We start from the raw sequence: 20900 nt of genomic DNA, 5'->3' as shown, positions 1-20900 counted from the left end.
CTAAATGTACTGGAGAATACAGAGACATAAGATTATACGATAAATCAATAAAATAACTAAATAAAGACGTTAAAATACATGCAGCCAAAAATGATTAAGGAAAAATTCCACTGCAGTCAAGCACAGCCAGTGCAGATGCAGGTCTGGTTGACACTGGCCAGGTGGGCACCACGCAGCACTATTTCTCACACCACCAGCACTGTTTATTCTGTAAAGAACAGGTTTTGTTGTGGTCTGGGGTTTTTTTCTTCAGTTGCTACAAACAAGGTACAACAAGCTATTTCTAAGAAGCGAGCCAATGAGCGGAGTCACAGCAATGGTTGCCCTTGATAAAGTGGAGGCAATTCTTCCTTCGAGGCCCCTCTACCGCCAAAAGATGTCCATCTCCACCCCTTTATGTTCTTTGGCAGAGTCACCATTGAGAACTAAATCCCTCCTTCCTCTTTGTGGGCTCCACTGATGGATGTGACAAGACTTCTAAGCAGCCTCCTCTTACTATTTTGCACAATGATTTCTGGAGTAGGAGGTTCAAAACCCCTTCCAATGGACCAGCCCATATTCAGTACAAAATCAATTTACCATGGCTATAGTCTCTTTTGTATTTCTGCATCAAGCAAGGCATTTTATTCTCCTTCATTTTTTTTACTCTGGGTTTCCTTGCCATTGTGCCTCTTTGAAGCTCACTGCTATGTAGAGATGTTAAGGGTTCTCCACTATACATTTTTTGTGTCCCCTCCCCCCACTTCTGAGACTGACTGGACAAATCCTGCACAGTCAACTAAATGCATTTTTGTGCACCCACATTAGGAGTTCAGCTATGAAAAGCAATCTTCCCATATATGCTTCAAACTGAAAATGTAATCACTGAAGCACATATGAAACCCCTGTGTATTATCAGCTTTCTAAAGTGGGGAAGTCTTGCATTCTTTATTCCTCTCCAGGTTACATCATTGAACATTCTTGTTCAGCATTTATTTGTTTGCTTTGAGAAGGAGCTAAAATAAGTTTGAGGAAATGCCCAATTTGGATCTGATTCTCCCAACAATTAGGCTGAGATTCAGGAATCAAAATCAGCACGTTCTCCAGTATTAAAGAGACTAATGAAGAACTCAAGATGACATTTTCACTGTTCTATGCCTCCTGTTTTTCTTTAGGGAAAGCACATCTATTGCATCGGGGGGGGGGGGGGGCATAATACTCTTTCAGATGACAAACACTGCAATATATTCTCATTAAAATTGTGTAAGAAGTTGAACCTGGTATGAGTCCTGTCTTGGCTTGAAAAAAGGGGGAAGTGTGCAATTAAACAAATAAATGTGTGTGTGATTCAATTTATCCTATCAACATTCTTTTCTGTTTGTGCTCTTAAGCTTGGTGTAGTTCAAGCAAAAGGGAAAAAAGGCTTGGGAAATCTTTAATTAAGTGAAAGATGCATTATTGAGACCAAACAAAAGCTTTGAGATTACTTTAATTAGCCAAGGCCAGTTTCGTGCAAGCCGGAGAGACTGGGAAAGTTTTGCAAGGCAGGCTGAAAACAGAGATCCCGCCTGAGCCTGCCTGTACCACGGGAACTTAAGTGAAACCAGACTCTCCTTCCTGCTCTTCCCTATTTTAAAGTAATAGTTTTTGAGTTTCATGAATACGGGCAAAAATTTCTAAATCCTCAGCTAAAAACCAGCCTGTTCCTAGACACCAGGATTTTGACTTGTACTGTGGAAGCCCATGGAATACTCAGCTGCACTCTGTTAGGCATTTCTGCTTAAAATTAAATGTCACTTCTTGCCCCAGTGAGCGTGAATCCCAGGGTTAAGGTGAAAGACAATGTGCGGCTGCAAAAAAACAGTCAGAAAAAACAAGAGGGAGCAGTGAGATGACTGATATTTGCAATCAGGGAGTGCACATGGTGCGCAGGCAAGTGTGGTGCAAGCTTCCCAGTTAAGTTTTTGGCAGCACACCTAGATTTTGACCTTTAAACTCTCTAGCTTCTGTGGGGTTTGGTGCTCAGCATCACAAACTGTCAGAAAATGTCATTTCTGATAAAACGCTAATAACCAAGAATAAGTAGGACCTCTCAGATGTTACCAGGCTGGGCTGGAAAAGGAAGTCGGTGATGAAAAGTCCTCCATGTTTCATAAAACAGATTTTGGTATTTTTTTTATTGTTCTATAGCTACATTGTGCATTATATATCTGCTTTCCTCCGCCAGGTGCCTAACGCTCTTGATAAGCTAATTACAGCCTTCTGCTTATTTCATGTCAAGTTTAACTCCCCAGTCTGAGCCTAGCCTGCAGTTCTGGCATGTTTTTTCCTTAATCCAAGACCATCTGTGCTCCATCAGCAAGAAACACTTAAATACAGAGAAAGTGAAGAACCAACGGTGTGGAATTCCCCGTATGCTGCCCCCAACTCCTCTCTCCAGCATTTCCAATTAAGCGCGAAGCCAACATCCATCCAGTCCTAAATACACTGGAAGGCTCTGAGCAGGCTACAGTTATCCACATATGCAGCAACACTTTTCAGTGGTCAGTGGGGAAATGACAAGCCAGAAAGGACCTGAACCTCTCCATTTCTTTCCATCAAAAGCTTCACATTTCAAATACCATGGCATCACCAGCAATACATGCAGTGGTTAAGTTCAACACTCGATCAACATAAAATGAAATACTTGTCTCAGATAAGCACAAAGAATTAGTTTGGGAAAAATGCAATTGGGTTGATTTATCAAGAATCAAAAGGCTATTTCTCAAGTCTTATGTCTATTGCTGCAAAATGGAAGCACACAACAGCTTAAATCAAAACTGGACTGCAACGTTCGGGAAGGTGGCTCTCTGCCCCTCTCCTGTCCCACCACCAAAAGTTCAAGTGTTTCTAACCCCTATTGTCCCCTCGCCGCCCAGCCCAGCTGGACACAGGCCTTGCCTGCTGCCGCTGTAAGCGGCCAGAGCCCCACCGCTGTGCCTAGCATCAATCCACCTAGCTTCCTCCTAAGGCTGGGAAGCAGATGCCTTCAGACTCCCCGCTTGGTCTGTCACAGTTTGCCTTGCTTCTGCCTCCTCTTTTCCAACACCAGACGCCAGCACCTGATGCCGTAGTAAGCTCTGCCAAGCTTCATCTCAACAAGGAATTTATTTGGTCCTTCTCCTGCAAAGATGACTCTGATGCAGTGTCTTTTATTCCTTCCTCCCAGCTCCTCTGTTCTGTTCTCCAGTCTGCACTCTCCTGCCAACCCAGGATTTATTTTCCAATTTCCTTCATTTTGAGTCCTGCCCTTACATTCCCCCACCACCTGTCTCTTCCCTCACCTCCCCTCCAGCATGTTTGCATCTGACCTCTATCAAGGTCAAAGATTTCACAAATGAGTTTTGAGAATACGCCTTGTAATGAAGATGAGGGAATACAAAATGATTGTCCAACAGGATTAATGCGGCATACTTCTTTGTGTTTCTTCCGTCAAACTCCTTTTTGGTGGTTTTCAATGCTTTCACATTTATCTTGTATCGAGAAAAAAAATCTTTTTCTTTTTTCTGCCTTGTTCTTAAAACCTCAGTAACGGATCTCACAGCAAAAGCTACTAAATTTGTAACAATTATATTAGCCACATACATTTTTTCTCCTGTCACTGTGTTTACCACTATTATATTTATGAACCATTGATCATTCCGTTCTGCCCCATGCATCAAAATCCTCTCCTCTTAGGCAACTGCTCTTTGTCTCTTAATACTCCCAGGCTAACTTAAGAACATTTTGTCATTCTTAATAAAGCTTAAATCACTTCTCTTTGAGAAACCTTGCAGCCTACTCAAATGGCTGCAGCCCTGTTATTCCTTTTTCTTTACTTATAAGGAATTAAAACACTATTTCAAAAACCTCAAAACCATGCTTAGTCTCCTGTCTGAAGTGACTAATTAATAAGTATGGAATTTGATCCACATTCCTGCCACAAAAGTGTTTCTGATGAAAACATTTTTATTAACACTCCCCCCAAATTCTTTCCAAGCTGTTCTCTTTTTTAAACAAATTTACAGAATTATTTATATTTTAAGTATTTTTATCTGAAGGGCTATATTTTTGTTACATTTTTCCCCTACCAGACCTCAACTACTCTCTGTATTTCTACATTAAAAAGTCTTCACTTAAGAAGTTTAGAAAAAAGTAGTAAAAAATGGGTCCATTTTAAACATGGGGACATGCTGAAGTTGCATAATTGCTTACCTAGAAAGCAGAGGTGAAGATAACAACTGCTTAATATTACATGCACTATGAATCAGAATATAACAGCTTTGCAGACTCATGATTAAGGCAAATTCTCTATATTTACAAGTGCATATCATCGTGTATAATACTTAGGTCTTTAACAGAAAGCCACATATTTCAGAGCACTTCAAAAGGACAAGTATCATTATCTCAGCTTCACGTGTAGAGACAGGAAAGCTCAGACTGGAGATGGCTGTAAGCCACCTCACCTCACCTCCCCGCAGCTGTCTACAAGACAGCTAGTTCACGCTATCCAAACTCTCCTTATAAAGAATGGAGACAAATGCGTGATTTTTCTGCTTATCTCCTTCCACTGACTCCCCCCGCTTGGTCTCCCCAGCCTCAGAATAGCTTAGTCTCTACTTGGTTATGTTACCAATAAACACATATCAAATAGCTTTAACCATGGCGTGGTAACTTTTAGATGAAAGAAGCATTTCAGTAATAGTAGAATACCTGTAAGATCATTGTTCCTATGGACCGTTCAAGCTGTGGTGGCACCAGCAACTCATTCATACCCCACAACCACATCCCTCACCCTCCTCCAGCGGTACAACCCAACGATCCTCTCCCATTATCCACTCATTAGCAGCCGACTCACAGCAGCTGTTGCCTGATGTTGTTTAGCTGGAGGTTTGCTACTCCTCCTGCAGCCCTGAAGAAAGGCTTCTGAGCCTGAAAACTTGCCATCTTTCTCCAGTCAAGGTGGCTGGTGATGCTGTAGGCATAGTTGAGTTTACGTTTGTTTACTTGTCTGTTCTCTTGGCGCACGGGTTGTGCTTTCCTTGAGCTCAGCCTGGGAAATGCAGGTGAAACCTTAGAGGCCGAAAGTTCTTTGGGGCTCTCAAAGGATTCGGGGAAGCCGCACCTGCCATGCTGAGGGCAGGATCGATGTCCTGTGGGAGCGATGAGCAAACTGTTCCTGTCTCTGCTCCCCAGCCTGGGTCTCCGGTAACAGCTGTGCAGGCCACGTTAGTGACTCTGCTGTGCAGCTCCAGGCTCCAGTAATCCCCTCGTATTAGTCATTCAGAACTGGTACGGTTAAAAGAAGCTGTAAAACACACATCAGCTAAACTGTTACTAACAGAGAAAAGTAGGATTATTTATCTAGGGAAAAAACGCGTGCACTGACATGAAATGTATTTACTATAAAATAATTCTTTTCTTTTTTTCTGAGCGCTCAATAGTTTGTTTTAAAGGAAACATATGAAGTCATTCATGGGCCCTTTTAGAGAGGTGCAAATCAATAAATGGTGATTTTTTAATGCTCTCTTTATAAATGACTAGATGCTATCAGGGTCAAACTTAATCCTGTGCAGAGAGCCAGAGCAAGGGACGTGAATCATTTAAATCTCTCTTAAGCTCTGGTTTGAGAATAAAATGTAGATATTTCCCTATATCCACAGCCTTAAAAAAAAAAAAAAGGAAAAACAACTGCTGCTTTTTGGCAGTAACTAGCCACGATACTCCATTGTTTATCTTGTAAGATACACTCCTTTGTGTTATCAAGGACTTCTCTTACTTCTGACTTCCCAGCAGCTCAGCTCCCAGGCCGTGGATGGGTCAGGGTGCTGGATCCCAGGTAGGAAGAGCAATTCACTGAGCGCACAGCCCTGAGGAGCAGCAAAGCAGCAAACTGCAGCGCCGGCTGTAGCAGGGCACCAGGACCTCTCCCCACGCTCCAGCCATCGGCACCTCGCCACCTCCGCAAACCTGGGCTCACTGAATAGGGGAGAGACTGCGGGAGACATCGCCTCGTCTCCAGGAGAGCACGAAGCAGGAGCTGACTTCGTGAACCCTGCGCTCAGCGTGTGAAACTCAATAGGTCACTGTTGCCACATCGACTGCTCTTAGCAAAGGTGCTGCATTAAACCCATCCTGCATTAGAGCCTTCACTAACGATCGCATCAGAGTGCCCTAATTGGGACAGGAGCAATGAGGAAATGCTTTCTGTGCCTTGTGGTAAGCCAGCATTTGCAGCTAGAGAATAAACCTCTCCTGGGTCTAAAAATATCTCACTTCCCTAAAGTAATAATAATAAAAAAGCAGTGTATTTTTATATAAATCTCAGTTTATGTAAGTGTCAGTTTAGCTAAGGTGTGCCCTACAACAAGAGGCTGATTTGCCTCTCAGGAGCATCAGCAGAGCTGGATTTGTTGACAGCAGCCGCAGATGCACGCGTGTGTCAGGGCAGGGGACAGCCAGGGCGTAAGTACATGCAGATCCCTGAGAGCTGGTGGAGTGGGAAGCAGCCCACAGAGAAAAAGGGGTAAATAGGCAAACCAAAATACATTTTGCAAAGATATAGGAGCAACATTGGTGACAAGAAATAAGTCCAAGGGTTTGGGGTTTTTTTGATTTTAATTTTTTTCCCTCCCCTTTCTAGAGGATGTTTAATGGTCCTGACTGTAAGTTGCAAGGAATAAGAACATTAGTCTTCATTCCCTACACATAAAACGCCTGACAGGGTTTTATCAAATAAAGAGCCCAATATGCTACTGTTATCAGTAAGTGACTTCAGCAGCTAATTAAATTCTCAGTTTCTGAATCCTGTTCATAATGTTTGCTGACAAAGACCAAAACCCCTGTAGTAATTTTGGCTTATAGGTGAGGTGAGGCAGGGAAGGAGGGAATGACAACTAACAAATTACCCAGGAAAGCAGGCTGGCAATCCATGGCCAACAGTCATCACGCAAACCTCACTTCACTGTGTGAGTGTAACAGTGATGTAAATCAGCTCTATGGCCTTCACTGACTCCAAGAAGGCTGCCCTGCTCAATGCCAAGTATGAATCCAAACAGGTATAGCTCCCAAACCTCCTGTATGTGCTGTACAACCCTATGTATATGATCCTCCTGTGTATGGGTACATACATATGTGTATATATAAATATATGTAGGAGAACTTCCTATACCATGCCTGAATACCCACTTTAGAGGGCGATTACATGGACCACAACTTGGCACTGCACTCTGAGCCAGTTTAGCAAAGCTATGAATACACATATTGAAACGTATTCTCACTCGGAGAGCACGCAGCATGTTCTTAACTCAGACAATTCTCAAAGGAAAACAGGCGTTTGTTTAAAGCTAAACCTGGGCTTAAAAGCTTTGCTGCCTATAAATGGACTCCCGAGCCGGGTTCTCTCAGACAGAGGGGATGTTGTGTTGAGAAATCACTCAACACTATGGAGTGTGAGAAGACATTTGCTTTCTTTGCGCTCTGAATTTCAGCTGATGACTAACATCAGCACAAGGTTGGTTCCCAACAGCTTATGCCGGAGCCTATCAAAGAACGTAAAGTTCTGTTCCCTGTAGCGAGGAGGTGGTCAAGCAAATCCTTGGAGGACAAAGTGTGGTCTTCGACATGGCCACCTCCAGTTCGACATGCCGTGTTTTCTTCCCCATCTCCCACGCCGGCTAGAAATTTCTCTCTTAGATAAATCCTGAGAAGGGAGACCTGCACCTGAAAGCTGCAATCTAACTCCTGATCAGTCATTTTAAGGAAGAGTGTATTCAGGGAGTAGATTTGATTTGGGAACCTGAAATCATAAGAATAAAAAGCTGAATTTGCCAGAAAGTTTGTTCAGCCAATATAAGCTTTATTATGGAATAGCTTTAAACCTCTAGGCTGAGAGTGAGAGGTTTTAGGTGCAGCTTTGGAAGGTGATTTATGAATAGATTTATATGTTAATCTGTTAATAAAAAATGTAGCGCACTGATAAAATATGTGACAATCATAACTCAGCTATGAACCACATATTAAAGACTGCATCTGCTCTAGTTGAGGTTTTGATTATGTTTTTAAATGAGGGAACTGCACTGGCCTGAAAATAAAGAAATAAATGTTTTATTTAGAAATGTGTGTCATATAATTCAAAGAAGTATCTGGGAATCTGCAAGAAACAAATAATAAACTGCTTTTAAGGAGATGATTTCTGGAAAGTGAAGCTTATTCCTGAACATTTCAAAATGGAGTTCCTGTCAGGCGGCTCAGTGATACATAAAGACAGGCAAAGTATTCTCACTCTTTCCCAAAATTACTTCCCAAACTGGATTTTAAATTGGATGATAATCTTGACACTCTAACTAGATTGAAGAAATAAATATATTCAGCAAACCGGGGCCAACTTCTGAGCACCCTTGGGTTCGCGCTGTCACATCAATGCCTGGTTTCCTCGTGATTATTGAAAGGATATTTTGAAAAATGGGAACGGCTCTGGCTCAAGGATGTTTCTCCAAGCAAATCTGAAATACAATACTTTTACCTCTTTTTATTGACAAAACTCACAGCACTTTATAAAGGAGTGCTGTATCCCTATTTTGCACACAAGCAAACACCAGGCAGATAAACCGGGCAGATTAACTTTCCCTCAGGCACTCGCGGGCAGAGCCAGCAGTACAAATTTGGGCCCTCCAAGCCCTGTCTGGTGCCTACCCAGCATCTCTTGGGGATGTAAGATTTATCTATTATTTGTAAGTTTTCTGATGAGCACCAGGGCTTTGTGAACATATTCTGAATCCTTAAAATTTCCCAGTGAAGTATTTTTACCCGGAAAGATTACTTGAGTGACAATTTGTGCTGTAAACTATATTACTCACTGCTCCCCGTTGGTTTTGTTTATCATATTTTATTCAACTATACAGAGAAAAACCAAGTTAAACTCTGCCACCTCCCCTCACACTTTTATACACTTGCAGAGCATGTTTCTCATCAGCACACATAAATGTGGCACTACTGAGCCCTAAATAAGTAGAAAATAATGCATTTAATGCTCGGTTTGATTGAAAGTGCAAAATACAAAACCTGTTCCATTTGTCGCTATGTGACATATTGAGGCCTGGTAGGCAAGTTTTATTATTATTAACTATACTTTGTTGATACGTGCTGTTGATTTACCAGTGATTATGCCACAGAGTTAAAGATTCCTCCAGGGACTAGCAGGGAGGGAAGCGTGTCTTCAGGAGCAGCTGTGCAGTTTAAGAGCTTCATCTCAGTAGCAGGGACGTTTCTGCTTCTTAGCTTGAGGGAAGAAAAATTGGAGCAAAACCGTCCTTTACTAGAAATGCACTGGATACGTAGCTGCAGTTCATCTGCTACAGGACCATACGGAAATGTTTTGTCTCTATTTCAGGCTTGAAAAAAAGCCCATTCCAAAGCCCCAGGATATCAGCAGAAAGAAATTGATTTCAATAAGCTTCAGATCAAGCCTTATGAGCTGATGCTGCCTAAGCACATTGCTAACTTTAAGCTTGGGTTTAAGTCTTATGCGTCCACTGGGACTGAGAAGTTCATCAAGTTTTGCCCCACTGACTGGGTAACATTCTCCAAAGTGCTCACCTGAATGTATGTGCTCTTATTTATAAACTTGGAGCAAAATTTAAAAAGCAAGTAAAAAGTCATGCTTTTTGTAGCATTTTCATGTTTTGCAGTAAGGTAATTGTAAATCTGTAATTGGAACTCTAGATTCTGGCAGCCCAGGCGGTACTGGACAGTGCGTAACTCCACAGGCACATCCTACCAAATTCAGGGTTATGACTATTGGGGAACTAACACGCTCTGTCTCTGAACTTAGTCCTCACTTAATTTTTTTGTCCTCAGGAAAAAAATATTAGATTGTTAATTGAAGCACGTTTTAATCTCAAAATTTTTGTGTCTTTCTTAACAGATGAAATAACTTATGTCTTCCAAATAGTTTTACAATAGGTGCACCCATTTATTCTTTCACGTTCTGTTAAAATATACACTTTATTTTTAAGAAAGCAAATACATACAGACTCTTGAAGTATTTTAAACACTGTTAATCTGAAACTTCACAGGGCTGGTTAGAAACTTTTTCACAAGAGATCTTCCATTAAAACAAATAATTGAAATCAAAACATTTTCTGAAATTCTAACAGTTTCTATTAAACTTCTCAGATGAGAGTCCAGAAGGGAACCTTGGATCCAGAGGGAAATTTTTGGTCACAAACATAAAGGAAAGGAAAAACGTTGCCCCAACAAACCAGGTCAGTCACTTGAGATGAGAGAAATGCCCATTCAAATCCTCTCGCGATGATTCAGAAAATAACTTGACTCGGAATATTTGCCTCCCAAGTAACCATGTGTCTATCATCTCCTTCTCTTTCAGATTTTACGAAGATGTCAAAAAGTTTTGTTTTCATCTCAGTGCAAAAAAGGTTGGAAATCTTGGCATTGCAAAAAGGCTGGAAAAATCATTTCACACCCAGTCAATAGAGAACTCCAGGTAAAATCAAGGTGAACAGGGGGTAGGCACTGCACTGGGATTTATGAAACGCCTGCCAAGTAGCCTGCTTTTAACGCACACCAGAGAATAGCTTTACTTGCTAAGAAGTCCTAATCAGCCTCGTGCATTTTTTAAAATTTGCTCAAAGGCTTATGTTTTTAAAATGACCCTTCCACCTACTCTATTAATTACAAACTCCAGTTTAAAACTGACTTTTCTATGGCCTCACTGTGAAAGCTGCAGATTAGGAGCTAACCTTGTTTTAGACCCATGCATGAATTAAACAGCATGTGCTCAAGTGCACATCATTTTAAAAATATGTTCTATAAAATGTCTAATACTTACAGCTTACAATGCATGCAAGAGGCCCATTTAAAGACAGAGATGAAACATGTTGCAGGGATTTTGTTTAAAAGAGATGCTAACAGATTTATGGAACAGTATCCATTTTAAAACTATGTTTCTTGACTGCTGCAAGAATGTGAATGCTACATGCCAAAGTTTCCAAAATTAACAGGTGCTTTTGGATACCCCACCTGCAGCTTCTCAAGATGCTGATTTTCAGAAATTCTTTAACAATGTGCCTCAATTTGGCAAGAAAGAGGTAGACAAAATCACAAGTGATCCCCAAAATACCTTGGCCTCAATTTCCTTCTGGTTATTGACGTTCAGCCAAAAACATTTCTCACAAAAAAATTCACCACCACCAATGTTAACATTACTCATGCAACTAAAACTCATCTGGTGAAAGGCTTCTCAGGTCCCAAATGGAACTTCTAAAACACATTTCAGAAACAAAGAGAGAGGGAGGAAAAGTCTCAAAGAAGTTGGGACATTTGGTTCTGTGGAGCAGGAAACAAGCTTGTTCCGCTTCAGTTTCTGCTCCACTCCACTCACTAGTTCTTATGTAACAGGTCAGTGCTACAGTCCTGGAGAAACAGCCTCAGCAGAAACAACAGAAAATTCAAAGTGAGGAGAAAACTTCAGCACATGGTAGAGCAGCTGAGAGCTAAGAAAGGAAAATAAATTATGTTGGGATGGAGTGCACCCTCAGCAAGTTTGCCAACAATACCAAGCTGTGTGGAGCGGTCAACATGCTGGAGGAAAGGGATGCCATCCACAGGGACCTTTACAGGCTGGGCCTGTGCAAACCTCGTGAAGCTCAACAAGGCCAAGTGCAGGGTCCTGCACATGGGTTAGGGCAATCCCAAGCACAAATACAGTCTGGGAAGAAAATGGATTGAGAGCAGCCCTGAGGAGAAGGACTTGGGGGTGTTGGTTGATGAGAAGCTCAACATGAGCCAGCAATGCATGTTTGCAGCCCAGAAGGCCAACTGCATCCTGGGCTGCACCAAAAGACGCATGGCCAGCAGGTCAAGGGAGGTGATTCTGCCCCTCTAATCCACCTTTGTGAGACCCCACCTGGAGTACTGCATCCAGCTCTGCAGCCCCCAACATGGACCTGTTGTAGCGGGTCCAGAGGAGGGCCACAAAGATGATCAGAGGGCTGGAGCACCTCTCCTATGAAGACAGGCTGAGAGAGTTGGGATTGTTCAGCCTGGAGAAGAGAAGACTCCAGGGAGACCGTATAGCAGCCTCCCAGTATCTGAGGGGCACTTACAAGAAGGCTGGAGAGGGACTTTTTACAAGGGCTTGTAGTGACAGGATGAGGGGGAATGGCTTCAAACTGGAAGAGGGGAGAGTTAGATGAGATATTAGGAAGAAAATTTTCCCTATGAGGGTGGTGAAGCACTGGAACAAATTGCCCAGGGAAGTTGTGGAGGCCTCATCCCTGGAAGTGTTCAAGGCCAGGCTGGATGGGGCTTTGAGCAACCTGTTCTAGTGAGAGGTGTCCCTGCCCATGGCAGGGGGGTGGAACTAGATGATCTTTAAGGTCGCTTCCAACCTAAACCATTCTATGATTCTATGACCCCTTTATAATACAGTCCAACAGCTGACACATCCTAAAAGCTATCTCTCTTCCTGCCCTCCCCTGAAATCTTAACTGTTCTATAGGGTAATGCTATCTTTTTACACAGCTCTTATCCAGTAACTTGCCCATATAATGCTAAATTTTGTCTTTTAGTCTACTGCAATTCCAAGATAATAACTTCATATCCAAACTATGTGGAGTGGCTACATGATACTCCAGAGTATTCTTTGCTGTGGAGATTACAAAATTAAGTTTATGCTAATGATAGTCCAACACAGTCTCAGGAGTAATACCATAACTTCAGCTTCTGGAACCGAAGACTCCTAAAATGTATTTTCAGGAGTGACAGTTTCACAAAACGATCCTTGAAGTTGATGTAGAAATCTTTCTCATTTTAACTGATTTTGCATGGGGCTTAAAAGAAAGGCCTCCACAGTCATTCAAGAGGTGGAAGGGAAGAGCACAGCCTTTTAATGCCTGGGAGCTGAAAACCTTTCTAAAATCAGAGAGTAGCGACATGGTTAACACTGGGTTTGTCATACTCAATATTAATAAAGGGGATTATAATCCAGAAAAAGAAGTATTTATTCCCAGTGGAAAGCAATGAATAAAATAATGCTGTGATGAAAAACATTATGGCCTGCTCAATGACAGGAAATATTCATTTTCTGGTTAAAGAACAGATAACTGTCAAGGAAAACATGCATTAGGTAGAGTGAGCTAGTAAATCTGCCCATTAGAGAATGAGAGACTAAAGTACCGAATTTGCTGTGCTAGCAAGCGGTGGCACGGAGATATTGCTCCTGCGAGATGCTGTTGCCACCCTTGCTGAAAAGACAATTAAGAGTCATCTCCTACACAGGAACACCCTGGCCTCCTCTCCTTTCCATGACAGCTGTGGGGCTGAAACGTGCCCTTGCCTTTTCCCCACAAAGACAGGGCAGCCTAGGGATACAGCTGCTTGCGCATGGACGCTGAGTGAAAAACAGCTTTAAACTTCACCTAACCCTGCTGTAGAGAGGTATATGCCTCACACTGCCAGGCTTTGCCACATGACCAGCATATCTGCTGTCTTCTCACAGCTGACTGTGCTCCTCATATTCTTGCCCTCACCTCATGCAAGTACAGATGCAAGGGAGAAGACATCTGTCAACGCAATCCTGCACCTTGAAGCAGGTTTAGCACCACTGGCAACCTGAAGAGTAAGTATCACGAACAGAAACAAATCAGACCGCAATCTCAAAATAAAAAACTACCCCCAAATCAAGCCTTACAAGATCCACACAGTATTTTACTTAAAAGCAAAGAGGAGATACAAAACAACCCAAATTGGCATTGCGATTACTTCTTAAACTGCACTCTCACCCCCTATAGAACTAACTGCAAATTCCTTGCATTTCTTGTCTCGCTTTCTGATCTAATCTTTAAAATGATGCACAGTGAAGGGAGAGTGTTGGGGGGGTGCCTCTAAGCTGCATCATGTGCGTTATGGAGACGAGCCAAGCAGCTACTTAGGCAACCATTAGGTCGGGAAACAATCACTTCCATCATTCCCAACACGTGTGTCAACATAATTCCATGCTCTCTTTGTCATGCAAAAAGTCTTGGAGAAGTGACCGGATACACCCAGAAAGCAGGAGCAAACTAAGCTCATTATGTTAACCGGAGATCCCACAGCATCCTCCAGTGCCATAGAAGGAGACTTCCCATGTTTTGCAGTAGCAAAGGAAACTCGCTGCACTGAAAAGGGCCCAAGCCAAGCCTGGCTTCAGAAGTGTATAAGGAAGATTCGCAATTGGGTTTTGTGGAAGGGGATCCCTTGTCTGACAAGCACAAGAGGCTGTGTCAGGCAGTGTGATAACAGGCATTGCAGAAGGTATGACACTTCGCATAACTAGAGAGACTTCCCTCTCCTGTGTGCTCGCTGGAAGCCTTCCAGCCATGCTAATATGGCTCTGCAAAGGGAAACTACTGCCAAATTGGAGTATCAGCTTCTCTAACTCTTTATTGTTGTCATTGGTAACTCCGGACTTTGTTTTCCTTTTAAAGGAAGATTCAATGCATTTTACAACCATTAAACATCTTTTCTTCTCTCCATCTATACTTGTAACTCTTACAAACAGCAAAACGCTTGTGCCCATCAGAATGGCTGACAATACTACTCTAATGGCTTCTTTGCGTGGTCAGGTACAAGAGGAAGGCCCTTCAATCTGTCTGAAAAATGCTGAATACATCTTTGGTGCTCTAACAACTGTAGAAGATGGTAAATATCCCAGAGCATAAGCATTTATTTATTTAAAGATAAGCAGTTGGGATTTTCACTAACAATTTTTGCTGCGTCTTTCCATTCCAGATTCAGTGCAGTGGGAGGAAAGTCCTAATACTGCTGGGTATTTGCAAGCCCTTTCAAGCTTTAGCTGCTTTTCCTCCATTCTGCCACAGGTAACACATTTTTCAACCCATTTTGCCTCTTGAATGCTTGCAAGTCCAATCTTGGTTTCAGTAATGCATTCAGCAAAACACAGGTCCTCAGCAATCCATGTTCACAAAGGTCAACAATGGCTAAAAATGAGGATGGACAAGAACAGTACAAGCTTCTCCTACACATTGCTGACCTCTCCTCTAACGAAAGCCAAAGATTTCTATTGATTGTTGTGTTTAAGCCTGTATCACTCTCACTACATGCTTTGTTCCTTAAGCTGCCATATTTTTGGCAGATCCCGTTACCACCCAAACACTCAAGAATCAAGAGCAGAGAGCGCTGTTCAAATGGGCAAGTGTAGAAGAGCCCTTCCCCCAGCATTATTGTTGGAGTGGGAATAAGCATCTGGTTCTGACTTTGTCTTCTCCGTGCTCCATCACTCTGCGCAAATTTACACTATACAACCTTCTGAAAATGTACATCAAATATTACAGAACATTCATTAGCAAGTCAAATAAAACAAGAGAGTAAAAAGTGAACATACCTGAATAAGAGAAACGTTGTGTAGACTAAGTCTGAAGAGGTAGTTCCTGCATGAATAAGCAGAAAAATTACAAACTGTTAGGCTACCAAAGAAGGAAGGGGAAAGTTATAAAAGCAAGTCATAAGTTTTGGTCATTCATTTCTACATACAAGCAGCTTTTCTTGGACTCCTCTCCACAAAATGCAAAAATAATTTTATGCCCCTTGTTCATCAGTGTCTTTGGGAATCTCTTAACAAAGTTCTGAGCAGGTTTGGAGTAAAATATTCCAGAACCCATAATAAAGAACCACAGTGAAATCTCAACAACACAGGGACTGTTTGCAAACCCTCAATGGGCTTTGGATATCCCGTATGGGCTGTGCTTATGTTTTTCTCTGCATTCTGAGAAAACTGAGGTTGGACAGAAGCCAGCTGGAGCAAAGCTGACTCCTCTAGTATGCTTCCCCCAAGCCTGTCCTTGTAGGCATTCCCATTCAGGACTTTGTGCAAAAGGAGGAGAAGAGGACTGGTGCTTCTCAGCAGAATTTCTCTGCACAGGAAACCAGCAGGGAAATCAAGGCAGTGACTGCAGATACTCCCAATCGTCCTGTCATCCACATCTCCACAGGCAAAGTGAGGGAATTCCTGACAGAAGTCACTGTAGCATGAGATACATCAGCTGAGCTCCTGTAACCCTCCTTCTGCATGTTCATATCCCATCACAAATAGGAGGAAACTTACATTTTCATAAACATCTATGGATGAGGCTCAGTTAGCAGGATTTATATCCCATTTTTCTTACTAAGACAATGCAGTTACCAGGAATCAGCTGACATACTAAGCCATACGTACTTAATTGTGTGCTTGAGAGTTTTGGCCACGTCAAACTTCATATTTTTGCACCCATCTGTCAGGAGGTCCGAAGACCTGTGATCCTTTTCCAACATCCCTGTCACCACAATCTCCCAAAGAAGACACATTTATATGATACCAGGTGAATTACGTTTTTGGAGGTGGCTCTATTTGAATGGTAGAAAGTGCAGCTTTGATGATATAGCTTCATCTGCTCTACAAGTGCCAGTGTACAGACACTCCCCTACCTAGTAAAATACAAGTTCCAGTCTTAGGTTGGTGAAGTCAAGAGAAATCAGTGGAAAGCTCCTCTAGTGATGAAAAGGTTCTAAGGACTCTTCTGAAGAGCCTTGTTAAGGGTGTGTGGTCAGTGGCACACTCTGCCTAAGCAAAGAAAGTAATTCAAACTTTGACATACAAGAGATTCATACTGGGTCACAACAATCACTACAAGGCTTGAGCAATTTTTCCTTCTTCTGTTATCTCTCACTTGTATATCATCTAAGTCATAACCATAGACTTGCCTGTATATTTTATTCCAGTTCTGCAAATAAATCAAAAGGTCTCAACTGCTGCTGATCATCAGTAAAGGAGGATGGTAACAAGGATGATGGGAACTTGGGAAGTTCCCCATGGTTCCCCATGGTTCCCCCTGGTACCAAATCTTCAGCTGATTTGCTCTGATTTGCACCATCCTGTTCTATACTGGGACTGGTTACCCAGTGAAGAATGAGACCTGTTAGCAATATCTGAATAAAATATATCAGTAATTATTATATCTCCTGTAAGTACACACACACACACAAAATCTCCCTCCTCTTCCCAGTCCTATCACTGGAGATACAGCAATTCTTTTGTACAATCTGAAACCTTATTCTGTCTCAAAGGGCTGCATACTTTCCCAAGTAATTTGTTATTAACTCTTTACCATCAGCTATAGACTTAAATATTATGTCCTGCAGGTGCATGCAGCAGACCAGAGGCACTAAGCTCGCATACAGCTAAAGTGTCAAAAAGGAGATAAATTCTCATCCAGTGACTGATCTGACAGCTCCCTTAGAAAAGCACACACTACTCTCACCAAAATATTAATGCAACTCCAGGACACGAAATACCTGAAATAAGTCTTCTCCTGGAGAAGTTAAGCATGTCACTGGCCTCCAATCTTACAACACCCTAAGGAGAAAGTTCTCATAACCAGGGACTTGAAGTTGCTACCCTGTTGTTAAGCATGCTATTTAAATGCATTGATTTTGGAAGTCCTATAATGCAGATTTCAGCTCCTTGTTTTAGCCTTGTAAAAAGCTGGACGGTTTGACTGAGTAATAAATTTTAATATTAGTTTTTTTTTTCCCTGATAGCACTGCAGAGCAAATCCAACCAAAATATCTTTAATGGAAGAGACGTATCTAAAGGACGCAATTTTCGTTGCACTAAGCCAAAACAGATGCAGACAGGAACAGTGTCCATTTAAATAAAGCCAGTGTCTGTCCTCTCAGTGACTGCTGTGTGGCACCTGGACAAAGATGAGATCACTTGGGTGGCTGAGACCTAAACCAGGCAGGAACATAGTACTAATGCGAATAGCCCAATGATCTTCCAAAGGCTTCATACTAACCTCAGCTCTCTAAGTCTGACCATGTGGCTTTCTTACAGAAAGGAGGGTTTCCCTACATTTTTCATCAGCCTGCCTCACCTGGGGTCTGCAGAGCCACCGGCAGTTTCTTTTCATTTGTTTGATCCTTCTCACATCTCATCCGCAGTAATATGAACACTGGTAGGCAGACCAGGCTATCGGAGGCACCTCCAGATTCCAGTTGACCTGCCCAGCTAGAGCTGACCAATCCTTAATTAATAACACGCTCTTTTAACCATACTTGTTCTGTAAAGCTATACCAGGAGTAAAAAGCCAAGGGGAAAGATCTGCTGAATAAAACAGTGCCATTTTTATGAATTGCATTTTAACCTCAATTTCAGTCCAAGAATGAGCAAGGTCTCAGAGTGACAGGCATGGTTTATTGTATGTGGAATCACCCCATTTGTGTCCTTTTTATCTGCCTGTGTTTGAAGTTATGTCTGTTTAATACCTTGCTGAACTATAATTTAAAGCAGCTGAAAGAGTAGGATTAAGAAATATACGAGAACATTGAGATCTCTGCATGAATGGATGAGGTGCCTTCTTGGTCTCTTTTTTTTCTTTTTTTTTCCTCCCATTTTGTCTTGTAAGTGAACGTTGGCTAATTCCTTTCTCTCTTAAATTAAACCCATCTGGACTAGGCCAGAAGACCAATTGCCTGGTGCAACCAGCTGTTCTAACAACGTCCTTCTCCTGTGCATAAAGCTGGTGCACAAACTCGCAGGGATAGGAAACCTTCTTACTCACTCCCTGTCCTAAGAGGTCACGCAACTTCACTCCGTGGTATTAAAACACGAGCTTTGTTTCATTCCAGCCTTGGCTGCATTTCAGCCATCTCCAGAGCAATTGACTACCCTCCTCTAAGTACTCTGGGACAAATGGTATTATACACATTAAAAGGTGCCCCAAACCACTAATTATCAGTACTACTAACCTTATTATTCATGAACATCAGCGCATTTCTGAAAACACCCATGTTAAAAAGCAATACCCTGAAGTCTCAGCCAAGACTGTGGTTTTGTTGCGTTAAGACACGGAGTGGGTTGATGGTGGTTCTTCTGGAGACTGATTCACAGCAGATGCCTATTTAAACAACCTGAGGGTGGATCCTCTCTCTGTCACCTCTGATTGCAGGGGGATATTAACCCCCAGCTCAGATATATGAAGTTAGCTGCTGTAAAGACCCTCCTGCTCCATACAACCTAGTCTTCAAAAATTTGCCATCTAAATATATACAGAAGAGTGAAAAAGAGACATCGTTCTCATTTAAATTTAAAACACAGATTGAGCACCTTCGCCAACATCACAGACAGTGTCTGCAGCACAACCAGGAGCTGATCTCCTGGTACATTAGCCTATGCCCTGGTTAGGAGAATTACTTGCCCCCAAAGTTGGGGCACAGCACGTAAACCTGGGCTGATGTGCCATTTACACTCATGGAAATTGGGTAGATGTCAAATTACTTTCCCGAACTGGGTTCTTTATGCGAGTCTGCGTATGAACAGAGCCAAGCTGTAGTATAAATCCTGTAGATGAAAGTATTTGTTAATTGGCTTCATAATTTGTATTTGGCTGCCTTGTAAAATGATTAAGTGCTCACTGTGCCTGGTACCACAAAGCATACGTACCAGAACAGCAGGAGAGCAGCTGAGATGTGTTTCGAGAAAGGGTGGAAGAATATAGCCACTTATATCTGCTTGCCATGACATTCCCAAGTAAAAGCTGCTTATTAAGTGTTTATTTCATACAGCCAAGCGCACCTTGGATGAACTTTGTAACATGATGCCCATGCACTTGTTCACACATCGCCTGGCCTTGAAACAATTTACAGTGAAGGGAAAGTACTTCATCTACGATGACACTGAGCAACAGAGCTACAAGATAAATTAAGCATTTCCAATGGGAAGCCACATAACAAGAGCGCTTGAATAATAGCAGAGACCCTTCCTCTTAGGAGTTCTGAAATTATAAGGGTTGCAACATGCTTCAGACTCTCGTTCAGGCCTCTTTTTCAGTGCCTCTTTTCAGGCACTACATCTGTCAGCACTGTGCTGGCTGATTAAAAGGTTCTTCCTTCTAATTAAAAGAGAGCGCGCTTCAGTTCTGCTGTGGTGGATCGGGAGGAACATCCCTGCAGTCAATGGACTGAATAGGTGTAAATGAAAGGCTACTCCAGCTTCAAATTCTTTTTTCTATTTAAATGAGCAAGGTTTGTTCACATTACCCAACTCTGTCCCCCTCCACACACACCAAGTAGGTAAGATAACCTCTCTGTGCTTCGCAACAACCCCTGCTAGCAAATCAGGAGCCATGAGATCCCTAATGCTGACCACCACCAGAACCTCTCAGGACTTTGACACACATGGAGAGATGAACAATATGCTGCCTTATCTCAGCTGGTCTGTATCACAAGACGACACGTACACCTGCTCCCATGTTGCTACTTGCCTGCACCTTATAGTAGACATGAGACGCTCACCCCTCCCTCGTTACAGGGCAGGCTATCTCAAGCCCCCTCTCTTTGTATGCAGACAATTATGCTGCAAGTAGAAACAAAGCCAACAGAAGCTGATAATAATGTGTAATCATAAAAAAAAAAAAAAACTTTCAGGGAAAGCTGAAGAGAACTAAGTGAGGAGTCACTCTCCCTTTTGGGGGCTATTACTGCACTGAAACACTCATCCAACAGAGCCCAGGTGAGGTCCTGGAGACTCAAGTAGGCTTGCGGTGCTCTGGGAAGGTGTTCCCTGAGCTTGTAGAATAGAATAGACTATTTCAGTTGGAAGGGACCTAAAATGATCATCTAGTCCAACTGCCTGACCAATTCAGGGCTGACCAAAAGTTAAGGCATGTTGTCAAGGGCATTGTCCAAATGCCTCTTAAACACTGACAGGCTTGGGGCATTGACCACCTCTCTAGGAAGCCTGTGCCAGTGTTTGACCATCCTCCTGGTAAAGAAATGCTTCCTAATGTCCAGTCTAAACCTCCCCTGGTGCAGCTTTGAACCATTCCCACTTGTCCTATCACTGGATA

The 20900-nt window shown here is 42.4% G+C and overlaps 1 protein-coding gene across 1 annotated transcript in view; it reads right to left on the bottom strand.

The window, feature by feature from the left end:
* The window catches only part of SEMA5B (semaphorin 5B), a gene marked incomplete at both ends in the record, with an annotated part of 136669 nt that overhangs the window by 88420 nt on the left and 27349 nt on the right, over window positions 1–20900 (bottom strand). Inside the window, one exon of the mRNA XM_082484342.1 lies at window positions 15401–15446. Coding sequence (XP_082340468.1) covers window positions 15401–15446 — 46 coding nt within the window. The remainder of the gene's footprint in view (window positions 1–15400; window positions 15447–20900) is intronic.

The sequence above is a fragment of the Vanellus vanellus genome (assembly GCF_965231255.1).
Source record: "Vanellus vanellus genome assembly, chromosome: 5".
Classification (NCBI taxonomy): Eukaryota; Metazoa; Chordata; class Aves; order Charadriiformes; family Charadriidae; genus Vanellus; species Vanellus vanellus.
Note: the sequence above shows the minus strand (reverse complement) of the source record. Positions and strands in the feature narration are given on the sequence as shown.